The sequence below is a fragment of the Salvelinus namaycush genome, chromosome 27 (genome assembly GCF_016432855.1).
Source record: "Salvelinus namaycush isolate Seneca chromosome 27, SaNama_1.0, whole genome shotgun sequence".
Lineage (NCBI taxonomy): Eukaryota > Metazoa > Chordata > Actinopteri > Salmoniformes > Salmonidae > Salvelinus > Salvelinus namaycush.
The window spans coordinates 17,159,095-17,176,354 of NC_052333.1; the positions used below are offsets into that span (position 1 = coordinate 17,159,095).

A 17,260-nucleotide genomic window follows, 5' to 3' on the forward strand; every position below is an offset into this window, starting at 1 on the left:
TGTAGGATTTTAAACGATCGGCTTGAACACACCCCGGTCGTCCCTAGTTACCACAGCCACAAAGTCATAAACCCTCGCCTATTTCTACAATTTCTCTTCTTAAAATCTGATTTTAAACCTAACCTTAACCACACTGCTAACATTATGCCTAACCCAAAGTTAAGACCAAAAAACGTATTTTATTTTTTAGATATAGCCAAGTTTGGCTTTGTAGCTGTGGTAACGACACACCTCGCTCTCAGCTGCCACACAATTTGACTCATTACAAATCACCCAATGCTGTTAAAAGTAAATATTTGAAGAATTTTAGACCATGTTTATACAGCAAAATATGTATTATGAATAATTCAATAACAGCACCCAGTATCATAACAGGAGTAGACAGCTAAGATAAAGTAAATTTGAAATAAGTAATCAGTCAACATGGTAATGAGAAATTTGAATAACCCTGGCAAAATGTTGGACAGCCTTTGTGCATGACAGATTTAATTGATTACATTAAGAAACAGGTCGTTTCATTTGGAGCATCCCTCTTATATCAGAAGATACTTTTTTATGTTAAATTGACTTCCTGGTCCTTGTAGAGGTAAAAAAAAGAAGAGAGAATGTATTACCACAAGCTGGGTGACTTTTTAATGTCATTGATCCTAGTCTCTCCCTGAATGACCCTGGTAAGCTAAGGAGCTCAGCATCCCATTTTACTGCTTGCTAACAGCTCAGTTCAGTGTGAGTAAAAATGCAATGCTGTCCTAAGACCACAAGGAATTCACAAGGTGAGCTCTTACCTCAGACAAATATGTTGCTTGGGGCAATGGGTGTAATAGCTTGAGTCTTGAGAACACTACACACACAGAGAGAGATGGAGTCCACAGTGCAGTTCAGGATTTCCAATTCAGTTACTTATTTTGATTCCATTCATGACATATCATTGAAATGAATCCAATGTTTCAGTAAAAAAAAAAATTGCTGCCCAATTAGAAATATACTATCCTCACTTACAGGATTTATACTATAAACTACATGTGAAGATAGAGGGCTGGGAAGGAGACGGGGAACACATAACTAGAGGTGTTCCTCATTACACACGCAAAGAGAGAGCGATTCCAGACACCATTTGCAGTCAACCCTACACACAGCTATCTTCCAGCCCATTACACTCTGTAATGGAATGAGCCTACTGGCAGCACCTTCTGTACTGTGTGTGCGCTCTTTGCATAATGTTTGCTTCCCTCCCTGCTCACGTGCTGCATGTGACAGAGCCAAGGAAAACCCCCAGAGCAAGAATGTCAGGTTGAGTATTGCTCACTCCCTCACTAGCCCACTCTCTCCCTCCATCACTATCTTTTCACTCTCCCTTTCTTTTGGTCTCTCTATGGCAGCAACAAGCTCTGGGTGATAGGCTAATCCAGTGGCCTTACTGACTGAATGGAGCATTTCTCTCATTTGTATCTCTCTTTGGTTCATAACTTCATTTTCAGCCCTAAGGCTGGGGTCGCCTCACTAAGTGTGTGTGTGTGTGGTGAAGGGTTGGTTCATCCTCAGTGCTGCTAGCACTAAATCATAGGGGAAGACTACAGCACTGCTCACGACAGATTCATCTGACACACACGAGTGCACGAATATACAAAGAGCTAGTTTCTTCCACAAGCAGTGAAATCTGTCTGTGTGCATTCCTGTGTGTTGACGGTAAGTTAATTCTCAGTCCTTCTAGCACTGGGTTGTCTCACCGGGGAAACTAGAGCTCTACTGACAGATTGTGTTTTGATGGTTGGCTCATTCTCCGCCTGCACGCAACAGAGAGGGCGAGAGATGCACACACTACTGCAGGGAGTTAGGGGAAGGGTAGAGGTTAGGGATGTGTTGAAATGGAGCTGAACCTTTGTAAGATGGATTGGTACTGTTGGTTGGTCTGCTGTGAATTTATCGTAAAAGTAATAGTCGCCACATACTATAGTAAATCTCATTGCGGGACATATCCAAGTTGATGGTGGTAGCTGAGGTGAAAAATATATCCAGCCACTCTTGGAGGATTTTTTTTATTTTAATAAAATAAATTGCCTCTACTTGGCATTGTAGCCTCCATCAGGGTATGTCTAATAATCTTGTCAGTGGTGTTGTGGTTTCTAGAGCTCTTCATATCTTCCCAGTGAATAGAATTGTCAGTACTCATTGTGTTCATCCTTGTACGTATTCTCGAGGTAAACACAAACAAGCAATAACAAACCTAACCAGACCCCAGATGATGTAGCATAGGGTCACAGCTCGTTGCGTTGGGCTGTTGGAGTTTGGATTGTTGTAGTGAATCATTATAATACAAATGGTATCAATGCCTTCCTGGATTTGGGGTAGTCTTCGAATTTCTGAAGGTACCACCTAGAGAGAAGGAAAGGCAGGAGGACATGAATTCACTATTATAGTATTACAAGTGTTAAAGGTGTATTTCATCCCAGACCGTGTGTGTGCAGTGTGTCTTCATGTGGAATGTGTGTGTGTGTTTCCTACCTGTGGTGAGCGAAGGCTCTGCTGGCAAGAACAATGAGAGTGAAGATGGAGAAGGATGCGCTGTGGACAGAATGAGCCGCCAGGGCAAATCCCGCCCACTCTGTTATCTCGCCAAAGAAGTTTGCTCCAGACACATACTCAAACAGCCCACCTACAGGAGAGAACATAAGACAGGGTACAACCAGTGATGTACAGTATATAAACCCTGGATTGCTGATGCTATGTATTGACCAGTGAAAGGCTTTGAAGCCACCGGTCAACCATATTGGCACTGCCCAGAAGAATGAATGGCACCCCCTATCAGTCATCTAGTGTATATATAAATAATTTGGTAGAACCACAGGAACAGTCACGACAGCAATGTGATTAACCAGGCCCGTGTCGCATATTTATCACTTGCGCCAGTCAAGATTCCACTGATCCAAGGTCTGGGTTTTAGTCTTAGCAGACGTGCTTATCCAGACCGACTTACAGTAGTGGTTACATACATCTTTGTACTTTTTTCGTACTGGTCTCCCGTGGGAATCGAATCCACAACCCTGGCGTTGCAAGCGCCAAGCTCTACCAATGGAGCCACACTACATTCATGGAAGCTAACACAGAGTTAGTTGGCTTTTAATATATATATATATATATAATATACACACTATACCAGTCTAAAGTTTGGTAACGCCTACTCATTCAAGTTTATTTTTTAAATGTTCTACATTGTAGAATAAGTGGTGAATACATCTAAACTATGAAATAACACATAATCATGTCGTGACCAAAAAAGTGTTAAACAAATCCAAATATTTTACATTCTTCAAAGTGGCCACCCTTTGCCTTTGACAGCGTTGCACATTCTTGGCATTCTCTCCACCAGCTTCACCTGGAATGCTTTTCCAACAGTCTTGAAGGAGTGCCCACATATGCTGAGCACTTGTTGGCTGCTTTTCCTTCACTCTGCGTTCCGACTCATCCCAAACCATCTCAATTGGGTTGAGGTCGGGTGATTGTGGAGGCCAGGTCATCTGATGCAGCACTCCATCACTCTCCTTGGTCAAATAGCCCTTACACAGCCTGGAGATGTTGGGTCATTGTCCTGTTGAAAAACAAATGATAGTGGGACTAAGTGCAAACCAGATGGGATGGCGTATAGCTACAGAATGCTCTGGTAGCCATGCTGGTTAAGTGTGCCTTGAAATCTAAATAAATCAGACATTGTCACCAGCAAAGCACCATCACACCTCCTCCTCCATGCTTCACGGTGGGAACCACACATGCAGAGATCATCCGTTCACCTACTCTGCGTCTCACAGACACGGCATTGGAACCAAAAATCTCACATTTGGATTCATCAGACCAAAGGACAGATTTCCACCGGTCTAATGTCCATTGCATATGTTTCTTGGCCCAAGCAAGTCTCTTCTTATTATTGGTGTCAATTAGTAGTGGTTTCTTTGCAGCAATTTGACAATGAAGGCCTGATTCATGCATTCTCCTCTGAACAGTTGATGTTGAGATGTGTCTGTTACTCTGAAGCATTTATTTGGGCTACAATCTTAGGTGAAGTTAACTCAAATGAACTTATCCTCTGCAGCAGAGGTAACTCGGGGTCTTCCTTTCCTGTGGCAGTCCTCATGAGAGCCAGTTTCATCATAGCGCTTGATGGTTTTTGCAGCTGCACTTCAAAGTTCTTAATGTTCCATATTGAGTGACCTTCATGTCTTGAAGTAATGATGGACTGTCGTTTCTCTTTTCTTATTCTAGCTGTTCTTGCCATAATATGGACTTGGTCTTTTACCAAATAGGGCAATCTTATGTATACCACCCCTACCTTGTCACAATAACTAATTGTCTCAAATTAACTTTTAACAAGGCACACCTGTTAATTGAAACGCATTCCAGGTGACTACCTCATGAAGCTTGTTGAATGTGCAAAGCTGTCAAAGGGTGGCTACTTTGAAGGATCTTAAATATAAAATATATTTTTATTTTTTAACACTTTTTTGGTTACTGCATGATTCCATATGTGTCATTTCATAGTTTGTATTTTATTCTACAATTTAGAAAATAGCAAAAATAAAGAAACTCTGGAATGAGTAGGTGTGGACACACCTACTCATTCCAGAGTTTATTTTTACTATTTTCTACATTGTAGAATAATAGTGAAGACATCAAAACTGAGATTTTTGGTTCCAAACTCAGTGTCTTTGTGAGACGCAGAGTAGGTGAACGGATTATCTCCGCATGTGTGGTTCCCACTGTGAAGCATAGAGGAGGTGGTGTGATGGTGCTTTGCTGGTGACACCGTCTGTGATTTATTTCTAATTCAAAACACCTAACCATCATGGCTACCACAGCATTCTGCAGTGATACACCTTCCCATTTGGTTTGCGCTTAGGACTATCATTTGTTTTTCAACAGGACAATGACTCAACACACCTCCAGGCTGTGTAAGGGCTATATGACCAAGAAAGAGAGTGATGGAGTGCTGCATCAGATGACCTGGCCTCCACAATCACCCAACCTCAACCCAATTGAGATGGTTTGGACTGCAGAGTGAAGGAAAAACAGCCAACAAGTGCTCAGCACGTGGGAACTCCTTCAAAACTGTTGGAAAAGCATTCCAGGTGAAGCTGGTTGAGAGAATGCCAAGAGTGTGCAAAGCTGTCAAAGGCAAAGGGTGGCTACTTTGAAGAATGTAAAATATATTTTGATTTGTTTAACACTTGTTTGGTTACGACATGATTCCATGTTTTATTTTTACAATGTAGAAAAAGGTACAACTAAGAAAAACCCTTGAATGAGTAGTTGTGTCCAAACTTTTGACTGGTTCTGTGTGTGTGTATATACAATTTTTCCCCCCCAATACGAATGTTTGGTGGTGAGCACCAATATCGATAATTAATGTAATACTGATATGAGCATGGAATATCGTGATATGGGTTTATCCTTGCTGTTAACCTACACTATTGTGTAAAAGTAAATTCATGACTGTTCCTGCAGTCACAGAACATCTACTTAGCATACTTAACAGCCTGCTGATGGGCCATCAACAGGCTTTCCATTGTTTTCAAGCTAGGTTAGGCTCCCAGAACATTCACACCTGGTCCATGGGAAATCAGGAAGCAGTTATCTGAACTTCAAAGCCTTGGAAGAGAAGTCCACACAGTTGCAATGTTATTCATTCAAACAGATATGTTTGATAAAATGCAACTGATTTCAATATAGATTTTCCATATCAGTGCCCATCACAATTCAATTTTTTATCTTGGTCCCAGATGTTTGTGCTGTCTTGCCAACGTCTATGATCATTCACTGGCTTGTCAGTACGAAAAAGTACAAATGTATGCACACACTATTGTAAGACGCCCTGTACAAGAGCATCTGCTAAATAACTTAAATGTAATGTCAAGGAGTTGGCTATAGAGTACAAACAGGTCTGGGACCAGGTTATAGCCATTGTACTATGATCGTGAGCTCTATCAAGATCTATCCATCCTAGGCTGCAATACAGAAAACCCACCTCTGATACAATTTCACACACTTGATTATTTTCATCAAGACCATTCAAATTATCATTGTGGTTGGATAATTGGAGAAAGAGATCCCTAAAATAATTGTATAAACTGCAGTTAAGTAAAGCATTCAATAGTGGCATTATTACAAAAGGAAGAAAAACACTACTGACGACATGTTAATCTACCCGTTTCAATTTCTTCAGGTCTCAGGTCAGTTTCCGGTGAAACTGTAGCATTGTATTTCAGATCCTTTCTCACAGTCTCTCTGGCTTCAAACCACTTCTAAGTCACTGAAGGTTGATCTCAATTTTTAGTGTTAATGTCATAGACTGATTAAATACGGCAGCATAAAAAATTATTCATAAACACGGCACTAAAGACCATAGATGGCTGCAGTCCTCCCCCCTGCTTGAACACAGACTGTGTACAGCCACTGCCTTCACCACTCCTCCTTTAAAACCATCATGTTTCTCTGGATTCCAGGAGTGCCTACAGGGCGGCAGGTAGCCTAACGGTTAAAAACGTTGGGCCAGTAACTGAAGGTCATTGGTTCTAATTCCTGAGCCGACTAGGTGAAAAATCTCTCTGTGCCCTTGAGCAAGGCACTTAAATGACTAAAATGTAAGAATGTTTCATACGGTGTGACTAGACTAACTGCATTCTTCTGTCTCTACCATACAAAGCTTTATTTCTAGAAGGCTTTAGGGTGGACAGGTTTCAACTGGTTCATCAGTTATGAACGGTTCACCTCAGGCACAAGGTGATGGTTTCGACCCTCTCTGGTGCTGTGTCATAGTGACACTGTACTCTGTAACCCTGGATTTAAAATAGAATACTGGATACACCCTCTGGAAAGAGTGAACTCCCTGTTTTAAGCAACACTGAACATCAGTGTGCTACTATGGTTGTAGCTAGCATAGACACATTTTACAGACATTATTTACAATGTGTTCAGCTGGCCATGAGAGAACTGATGTGAAAATGTTACAGCATGCTGTCCAAAACGGTCATGGCGTCTGGTCAGGGGAAACCTGTCTCTCTATATCTCTCTGTAGCAGGTATCTTACCTGTTGGTATCTTGTAGCCGGTCTCTCCAGGCTTCCGTAGGTTCCTCAGGATGTGGTCTGAGTGAACGTTCACCAACCAACCCACCAACCACAGCGCAGAGCCTGAAAATCAACCAATGGGGAAGCTGTTTATAATGACAGTGTATAAGACAACCAATGAGGTGAAAATGAGGAAATGTAAGGTATGTTTTGGATAGCATGACGTGGATAACTCTAGAACGAGAAGAAATTCATGGAACATATTGAAATAGACAACTGTGTAATTTGTGAATGTGTGGTTTATGCATTAATACAGACCCTATGCTGTATGTCATGTCAACCATGTCTCTTACCTGTGATAAAGCAAGGGCTGGTAACCCAATCAGCAGAGTACTCTGCATAGTGGCTCAGGTATCTGACCTGCATGTAGCCATTATAGATGCAGAACACAAAGGCCAAGGCGAACGATGCAAACGGTGTAGATTTCCCTCCACGAATTAAAAATGGATAGATGAGAGATCTAGAAGAAAATAAATAGAACTGATGAATAATAATTTCACCACCTGTTGTCTAGGATGCATGTCTCATGACTGGGAATGCACTGCATTTCAGTTACAACGTTGGCACATAATTTAGCAATGTGTTATTACAATTGAGAATTCAATTGCATATGAGGCGGTACTCTGGGCAGAGCAAAATGTACTTGGTGATAGTAACCAAAAAAAGATTGAGAACCACTGACCTAGAAGATATGACAGTTAGTGTTTGTCAAAGTAACACTGTAATTCACATGCATACAAAGTACTATCTTCTAACCATTGGGTCTTACCTTTGCACATAGTGGCAGAAGTACATGACCAGCAGTAACTGATTGGGAAGATGAGTGGTTTTCGCAGCAGAAGTCCACAGCACAAGGCACAGTGGCACCAGAAAAGCAGGTAGTTCCTGCACGAACCAGGCGAATTTGACGTTGACGGGGAATCCATATCTGCTTGTTGCGTATCTGCCATAGGGGACATTTTCAAAGAGTAAAGTTATGAAGGTACAAGCAGCCATGAAAATCATGAAGTATGCCAGGCAGTCCAAAACATACAACTCTTCTGTGTCGGAGGCGAAAAGCTTTAAAAGAATACTGTCCATCTTTACCAGATAAGCTGCAAATAGTGTAAGATATTACATTTTTATTCAAAACAATGTAAATAAAGTGAATGTATCCAAGGCAATTGTGAACACATATGTCACTTGCACAAGTATGCGTACTGCGATCATCTCACTGGTCTGCTCAGTTCCGTCGTCCAATCATAAGGATAAATAAAGGAGCCTGACTCATAATGAACCAATCGAGTCACTTTGTTTTGCATCGTCATTATCTAGCCAATTGAAAATGGATACAACGTTATTCAACTACAAGGTGTTGTTCAGGAGAAACCACCACACTGGTAAAAAGATGAAATGACAGTAAATTTAGATGAATTCCATTACATATTTATCCAAACTGTCGTTTCCTTAACTGGCGAGGAATATGCTACGGACTATATCGTTGATTCCTCGCCAGTTAAGGAAACAAGGAGCAATGGCTATATACTTCGTTTTTTTAAACGGCAGTTTGCATAAATATGTAATGGAATTAATCTAAATTTACTGTCATTTCATCTTTTTACCAGTGTGGTGGTTTCTCCTGAACAACACCTTGTAGTTGAATAACGTTGTATCCATTTTCAATTGGCTAGATAATGACGATGCAAAACAAAGTGACTCGATTGGTTCATTATGAGTCAGGCTCCTTTATTTATTGTTTGGAGGAAGGGGTATTCGTGCACACACAAAAAAAGCTTATCATTGGTTACTGTCTGACTAGCTCCAAAACGAAAACATATTTGAGTGTGTTTTTGGTTTTAGTTGGCCAAAATGTTGCACTGATATTTTCTATTTCTCAGGCTAATACATCGCTACCTATAAACTGGGGTCCTGTCTCACATGCGTGCGTCAGTCGCTGAAACAGAACACGAGTGCAGTACCATTCGCATTTCAATCATCTTGTTAGTAAAATACATTTAGCTACACCAGAACGTTGCTTCGCAGGTTCATATTTAGAGTGGTGTGTGTTTCCAAAATGGGGAAGAGAAGTCGACTGAGAAAGAAGGAGCATCAAAATAATAGCAAGCCTGGTGGAAGGGATAACCGGGACAATGCTGTAAGTTTTGATAGCTCTTCATAGCTAGCCGGCTAATTTAGCGTACTGTAGCTAACTTACCTAGGTCACCTCAAATTATTGTATGCCGAGTCAAAGAGATTTAATTTCTCCCCAGCAACTTTGATTTGATTACTACTGCACAACTCATTGCTTATAATGACTTGTTGACATAGCTATGTGTAGCTAGCTAGCTATTTTATCTTGGTCCCAGATGTTTGTGCTGGCATGTCAAGGAGTTGGCTATGCAGTAAAAAAAGATCTGGGACCAGGTTATAGCTATTGTACTATGATAGTAAACTATATCAATATCTATCCATCTGAAGTTGCAATTCAGAAAACCCACATCCTCTTCACACTTCACTTTACCCCCATCCATTCCTCTCCTCCCATGTCTCCTCTTCGGTTCCCCCCTCATCTACTCTCCTCCCCCTGTCGCCTGGCGTCTTCCCTCTCCTCCCATATCTCTGTCCTGTAGGGTTGGGGTGCAGGCTACGCTGACATCATCAAGGAGAACAAGCTGTTTGAGGCATACTACCAGGAGCTGGGCCTGGTGCCCGAGGGGGAGTTTGACCAGTTCATGGAGGCTATGAGAGAACCGCTGCCCGCCACCATCCGCATCACTGGATACAAGAGGTACGGAAGGGAAGCTACTAAGCTAGACCTCTGCCAAGTGGTCAGGGGTGTATTCACTAGGAAGTAAACAATAACGAACATGGAGGGACCTATCTAAATTTGTCCAATAGAAACTCTTGTTTGCCAGATGTTTTCTGAGAAACGTTTTGTTAGTGTGCACTAATAAATACATACATGGACTCTGGATCCTCTATGGCACAGATGGAAGTGGTCTTTCTCACCCTGTAGGTGAGGTGACAAACTTTTAGTTGAAATGTACCTCTTTAGATGTTTTGTAAAGGGATGATGATTTATACACTCCCACTCTTGTTTTAGCCTGGTCCCAGAGTTGTTTGTTCATGATAATTTGACATGACAATGACCATAGGGGGGTTAGCGAGGCAGCAGACACAGGTCTAGGACTAGGCTACTCTTGCTCTACGTCAGGATTCATACTTATGAAGATTGCTTTCCAAAACACCACTCTGTTAAACCTCTAAGTGTATTAAAAAGGATTGTCCATTGGGTTGTCCCCATGTACTTCCCGACGGGCCGCCCCCAGGTGTTGAGGGTAGGTAGCAACACATCCGCCACGCTAATCCTCAATACTGGAGCCCCTCGGGTGCGTGCTCAGTCCCCTCCTGTACTCCCTGTTTACCCACGACTGCATGGCCAGGCACAACTCCAACACCACCATTAAGTTTGCAGATGCCGAAGGAGGTCAGAGACCTGGCTGGGTCTGCATTGTTTCCCACCACCCGCCAACCCCTCTTTTACGCTACTGCTACTCTCTGTTTATCATATATGCATAGTCACTTTAACCATACCTACATGTATATACTACCTCAATTAGCCCGACTAACCGGTGCCTGTATATAGCCTCGCTACTGTTATTTTTCACTGTCTTTTTACTGTTTTTATTTCTTTACCTATCTATTGTTCACCTAATAACTATTTTTTACTTAAAAATGGCAATGTTGGTAAGTAAGCATTTCACTGTAAGGTCTACACCTGTTGTATTCGGCGCACGTGACAAATAAACTTTGATTTGATGTAGCCATGCCAAGGAGATCCTCCACTGTCTGAAGAACAAGTACTTCAAGGAGATCCAGGAGGTAGAGATCGACGGGCAGAAGATAGAGGCTCCTCAGCCTCTGAGCTGGTACGTATGCGCACACACACACGTGCGCGCACACACACACACACACACACACACACACAAAGGGTCATCTGCTGTAATTGTGTGTGTAGGTACCCAGATGAGCTAGCGTGGCACACCAACATGAGCAGGAAGATCCTGAGGAAGTCTCCTCTCCTGGAGAAGTTCCATCAGTTCCTGGTCAGCGAGACCGAGTCGGTGAGGAAGTCTTGAGTGTTATTTAAGAATTAGAAAGTAATTTAATAGGATCTCGGTGGTTTCTTAGCTGTATGGCTGCCTTATGTACTGTGGTGTTTCTTTCTCTACGTTGGTCTCTACAGGGTAACATCAGCAGACAGGAGGCTGTAAGTATGATCCCTCCTCTGCTGATGAAGATTGAGCCCCACCACAAGGTAAACGACACACTGGATGCCTTTCTGGCCAAGACCTGCTTCCATTTCGGTCCCTAGACCCTAAATCTGGGAACATTATTGTGTTTTTGTGGGTAGATTCTGTCCCTAGACCCTAAACCTTGGAACATTATAGTGTAACTGTGTATTTCTGTGGGTAGATTCTGGACATGTGTGCTGCTCCTGGATCTAAGACGGTGCAGTTGATTGAGATGCTCCATTCTGATATGGACGTACCCTTCCCAGGTAACCCGCGCGCACGTACAGAATCAAATCTGTAGAAAAATGTAACACACACCTGATGCATTGGAGTATCTGAATTGTGGCCCAATGGAAAGGGCGGTACGTTGCTGAATGTATATTTTCTGTTACTTTGTGACAGAAAAGATAGCGGTTAAGAGCATTGGGACAGTAACCAAAACATTGCTGGTTCGAATCCCCGAGCAGACTAGGAGAAAAATCTGTCTGTGCCCTTGAGCAAGGCACTTAACCCTAATTGCTCCTGTAAGTCTCTCTGGATAAGAGCATCTGCAAAATGACTAAAATGTGAAACAATGTAACAAAGCATTGTAATCCTGAACATCATCTCCCCCTCTTTCTTTCTCTCCCTCTTCCCCCTTCAGAGGGCTTTGTGATAGCCAACGACGTGGACAACAAGCGTTGTTACCTGCTGGTGCACCAGGCTAAGAGACTGAACAGCCCCTGTATCATGGTGGTGAACCATGATGCCTCCTGCATCCCCAGACTACAGATAGACACGGAGGACGGACAGAAGGGCACACTGTTCTACGACCGCATCCTCTGCGATGTCCCCTGCAGGTGAACAAAGAGTTAACCTGGTTACCTGTTTAGCTGAGAGAAGGAAGTAAATAGTGATTGAGAGAAGTAGGGGAGAAAGGTGGGGGGCAAAGGATAATCTGGGATTTTGGTATTCGACAGTCAAAACTAGACATGATGTGTAGACAGTCAGATATATGGAGAGATGTTAACATCATGGTTCTACCCTGTGTCTTATGATTGGCTCTTCTGTCTGATTTATGATTGGTGGCTGCACTGGGTAGGCTACTGCTTGTTTTGTTTTTATTAGGGGAAGAAAATGTGACCACAAGAATGAGACAGGAGAGAGGGCGATCTCCTGTAACCACATTGTTGGATTGTCTGTCTGGGAAAGCTAATGTGTAGTTAGATGATCCAGGGAAGCTGACAAATTCCAATTTTGGATTTTTCTCAAGTGTGTTGCTAAAAAGTAAAGTATTCTGTGTGTGTTTCTACAGTGGAGATGGCACCATGAGGAAGAACATTGATGTGTGGAAGAAATGGACCACCAGTAACAGCCTGCATCTCCATGGGTGAGGAGAGAGAGAGCAGGTGCGTGTATATGTATGTGTGTGTGTGTGTGTGTGATAACCTGTGTGTGTCTCCAGTCTCCAGATCCGTATAGCAGTGCGTGGTGTGGAGCAGCTAGCTGTAGGAGGGAGGATGGTCTACTCTACCTGTTCACTCAACCCTATAGAGGACGAAGCTGTCATAGCAACGCTACTGGAGAAGAGTGAAGGTAACACACACGCATGCATACACAAATACAGTGTCACACACACACAGGTGATAACTGCCTCTGTCTGCCTCTTTGTCTATCTCCAGGCGCGTTAGAGTTAGCAGATGCGTCAGTTGATCTCCCAGGGTTAAAATGGATGCCTGGAGTCACCAAATGGAAGGTATATAACTGTTGGAACACATGACCGCCACCTCATTCCTATTAATCACTGCTAGCGACTACTAGAGGTACTTGATAGGCCTGACAGTCTAGCCACTACAATAGTCGTGATATTCCACCACCATGTCAGTTTGACTACAGATTTAGCCCGTTTTATAACTGAGTCTTTTGCGCTCTCTCCCATCCCCTCCTCTCCCTCCAACAGCTACGTCTCACACACACTTAATCTCTCTCACCATCTTTCCTTCCATCTCTAGTTGATGACTAAGGAGGGTCAGTGGTATAAGGACTGGTCCGAGGTGCCAGCCAACCGCCACACACAGATCAGACCCACCATGTTCCCTCCCACAGACACAGAGAAACTGGCCAATATGAAGTTGGAGAGATGGTACACTCACCTGCGTACACACCTGCACACAAACACATAGGCCCCACTTTATTTGTTTAGAATATGCCTAAAATGTCAGTCATGACAATCATGTACATGTATTTGCTACACCTGTGCACACAGCTGCATACCTAATGCTAATGAGATTAAAAATTAAAAGCTGGACAGACTTTCAAATCCTTGTGAAGTGTTGCTGGTTTGTGTTGATTTGATTTCTACCAGCAGAGGGTGCTGTTGCCTCTAATCTTTGTATATACCGTGTATACGTATGTGTGTATTCAGTATGAGGATCCTGCCCCATCACCAGAACACGGGAGGCTTCTTTGTAGCTGTCCTGGTCAAAAACGCCCCCATGCCCTGGAACAGAAGATTTCCCAAGGTACACACACATGTACATGCACGGCCACACACTCACGGATAAGCCCACATCTCGGATGGAAGGCAACACCATCCGGTAGCTCATATACCACAGAGAAGTTCCCGTTAAAGTGAACTATGATCCATCTTTCTCCAGTTGAGGAAGGAGCAGTCATCCAGCTCTGTGCCCCAGCCAGAGGACTCTCCAGTGGGCACCCCTCTTCCTGAGATGCCCTTGGAGGATGGAGAGAGAGATGGAGGGAAGGAGGCAGGAGAGGACTCGCCCAAAGAGGCAGGCGATCAGACCAAGGAACCCAACGTGTGTGGGTAAGTTGAGAGAAAGAGAGGGGTGGGAGGGAAGAGTGTGTATTCTGACTCTGTTCTGTGTTCCAGGCCTCCTCCGAATAAAAAGATGAAGAGACATGGTTTTAAAGAAGACCCCTTTGTCTTCCTCACTGAAGACGACCCGGTCTTCCCCCCAATAGAGTGAGTGTGTTTGGTGTCTGGTGGATTGTGTAGCCTATGTAAGCAGCTGCTCGATATCAGCATTATCTGTACAGAGGTGACAATGTTTTGACCAAGCATAGATGGTATTACCTTTACATGTTTTGATTGATCCCTGGTTGTTGATCTATTCTGTCAATGTGTGTTTTGCAGGTCATTCTATGACCTGTCTCCAGACTTCCCTAAGATAAACGTTCTGACCAGAACCCACGAGGGAAAGAAGAGACATCTGTACATGGTCTCCAAGGAGCTACGCAACGTCATGCTCAACAACAGTGAGCGAATGAAGGTAGGAAGGTGTGTGTGTGAGAGACACCTGTATGTTCTCTAAGGAACAATGTGGCGCCCTGCCTAACAACAACTGTGTGTGTGTCACTGCCAGCCCATCAAGGGGAGTCCAGGTAACAGATGGGATCCTTTTCATCCCAAATCCCCCTAGTACACTCAGCTCCTGCACAGGTGGCCGTGTGTGTGCATTCAAGCAGACAGAGAACCCCCCATTCCGCTCTTTGTCTATTTCCCCTCCTCTCCTTGTCGCTCTCCCCTCCTCTCCTTGTCGCTCTCCCCTCCTCTCCTTGTCGCGCTCTCCCCTCCTTGTCGCGCCCCCCCTTTTTCGCCCTTTCCTTTTCCCCCTCCTCTCCCTATGTATCTCCCTCCTCTCCCTATGTATATCCCTCCTCCTTTCTGATGTTTTGATGTTTTAGACCTGACCCAGGTTCAGATCAGCCTCCAGGTAAGCAGTAGTAACAGACAGGCTGAGTCCATCACCAGACGGTTCCCAGAACTGCACACATACTGACATACAAGCAACATACTTAACAGGGTTCTGGCTCAATGATGGGAGAAAGTATTTCGTTTTCTTAAAAGCAATGGTTTATTTGAAATGGCCATCTCCTAATTGGAGCAATTTGACCTAATAAACAAATATTTGCATAACCAAAGAAATCTAGAAACTGTCATCACTATTATTGAAAACAACAATGACAACGTTGAAATGAGAAGCAATTGTAAATATGTTGCTGAAACAGTCATTATTTAGTGTGTTTTGCAGGTGATCAACACAGGGGTGAAGGTGTGGTCTCGCAACAGCGACGGGGAGGAGTTTGGCTGTGCCTTCAGACTAGCCCAGGAGGTAGGTGCATGCACACACACGCGCGCATTCAATCCTTGCTCTCCTCATTCTGCTCTCCTCATTCTGCTCTCCTCATTCTGCTCTCCTCCTCCAGGGTATCTATACTCTGTTTCCCTACATCCGCTCCAGGATGATCACAGTGAGTGTTGAGGACATTAAGATTCTACTGACTCAGGAGAACCCGTACCTCAGCAAACTGGAGGAAGATGCTCACCAACAGGCCAAGAAGATGGGTGTGTGTTCTCAACTGGAAAGCAATGATCTGTGTCTAAGGCCATGTTGGGTGTTGGCCCATTCATGTCTGTATTACTAGTAAGTCCTTCATGTTTTCCTCTGTTTCCACAGGAATGGGCAGCATTGTGTTAAAATACCGGCCTGACAATAGGTAAGTGTCCATTTTGTTTGCCTGTCTGTGTGTGTTATATTATCTGTTATCAGAGAATTCACCCTGACCTCCCTCTCACCCCCGCTCTCCCTCACCGTCCTCTCCCTCTACCCCCCCACTCCCTTACCGTCCTCTCCCTCTCTTTCCTCAGTAACCCTGATGGTCCTCAGTGTCCTATAGAGCTGTGTGGCTGGAGAGGCAAGACCTCCATCAGAGCCTTCGTGCCCCGCAACGAGAGGTTCCACTACCTCCGCATGCTGGGGGTCGAGGTATTCAGAGACAAACAGGGGCAGGGACCCAGGGAGGAAGAGAAGGAGGTGAAGGAGGGAGACGGGGAGACGGAGACGGAGAATGGGAATAAAGATGTCAGCACAAAACAGGAGTTGAGAGGTGAAAATCGAGGTGACGAGCACCTGAAAGGAGATGAGAGGGAGGGAGGAGGGGAGATTTTGACCAGCACCTGAGAGGAGTAGAAAGAAATGTGTATCTCAATAGTCTTAACAAGTTTTCCTCTCTTTGGCTGCACTGATGTTAATGAACTGGAGGTCATCCACCATGTTGTCACCCATGTTTTTGCAGATGGAGAAGAGGGGTTGAGAAACCACTTTAGACTAGTAAGATACACGGAGGAGGGAGGAAGAGGTGCTGTATGAGGTTGAGCAGTGCTGGCCAGACTAGAGCTTGACCAAACGTGAGAGAGAAGAGGGGTGTTGGGTAGCTCAGTAGTACTTCGAAACCACTGCCATAGCAGAATGGCCACCCCTCCTAGACAGGGCATGTGGACTCTTCCATGCTCCCCCAGACTTGGTGTGCTTCAATGCTTTAGTGACTTTTATTTTCTATTGTCGGTTTTATTTGAACAAAACTCAACTCCACTGGCAAAACATGGAGAGAGTGTTGTTTCTTTTCTTATTGTGCATGTTTGAAGGTTTCTCTTAATGGCCATTTCATTTTTTATCATTGTAAGTAAGAAGAAAGGTGGAATTGATTAAAAGTATTAAATTCATATAAAGTCTCTGAAGTGCATTGAAATATAATCTCAACCCCAACTCTGCTTCACAAGCTCAAACTCGCACACATGTAGGTGGTTGCTATGATGACTTACCTGTGTCATATCACACCAACCATACACACACGTACACATGTAGGTGGTTGCTATGATGACTTACCTGTGTCATATCACACAACCAACCATACACACACACACCATCAGCCATACATCTCCTGTTTCTAACCCATCTCTGCTGCCATGATGACAGGAGTCATGACGCCCGTGCAGCCCCCTCACCTCTCACTGCAGCTGGAAGAGAGGAAAAGAAAGAATACACTTGCTTTTCTCATTCCATCCTCTTCTTCCTCCATCCTCCTCTCA

At 43.8% G+C, this 17,260-nt stretch overlaps 2 protein-coding genes across 3 annotated transcripts; one reads left to right on the forward strand and one right to left on the reverse strand.

Annotated features, from left to right (window-relative positions):
• Window positions 1-457: 457 nt before the first annotated feature.
• Window positions 458-8,308, reverse strand: srd5a1 (steroid-5-alpha-reductase, alpha polypeptide 1 (3-oxo-5 alpha-steroid delta 4-dehydrogenase alpha 1)). Its single transcript, XM_038966701.1, has 5 exons — window positions 7,884-8,308; window positions 7,408-7,574; window positions 7,076-7,177; window positions 2,503-2,653; window positions 458-2,373 (listed from the first exon to the last, which is right to left on the reverse strand). Exons 1-5 carry the CDS (start codon window positions 8,192-8,194, stop codon window positions 2,307-2,309), a joined length of 798 nt encoding a protein of 265 aa, XP_038822629.1. The 5' UTR covers window positions 8,195-8,308; the 3' UTR covers window positions 458-2,306.
• A 381-nt stretch (window positions 8,309-8,689) lies between these two features.
• nsun2 (NOP2/Sun RNA methyltransferase 2) lies at window positions 8,690-16,903 on the forward strand. 2 transcript variants are annotated; one of them, XM_038966698.1, is made up of 19 exons: window positions 8,690-9,248; window positions 9,724-9,881; window positions 10,918-11,022; window positions 11,112-11,217; window positions 11,340-11,411; window positions 11,570-11,654; window positions 12,032-12,227; window positions 12,683-12,757; window positions 12,833-12,963; window positions 13,050-13,123; window positions 13,380-13,510; window positions 13,793-13,889; window positions 14,025-14,194; window positions 14,261-14,353; window positions 14,525-14,660; window positions 15,411-15,503; window positions 15,598-15,736; window positions 15,849-15,888; window positions 16,040-16,903. In XM_038966698.1, the coding sequence occupies exons 1-19, from the start codon at window positions 9,168-9,170 to the stop codon at window positions 16,350-16,352; spliced, it is 2,295 nt and encodes a 764-aa protein (XP_038822626.1). In that variant the 5' UTR covers window positions 8,690-9,167; the 3' UTR covers window positions 16,353-16,903. The 2 variants fall into 2 exon arrangements, with proteins under 2 accessions (XP_038822626.1, XP_038822627.1); XM_038966699.1 differs by having other exon boundaries at window positions 8,693-9,248; window positions 15,423-15,503.
• Window positions 16,904-17,260: the final 357 nt, after the last annotated feature.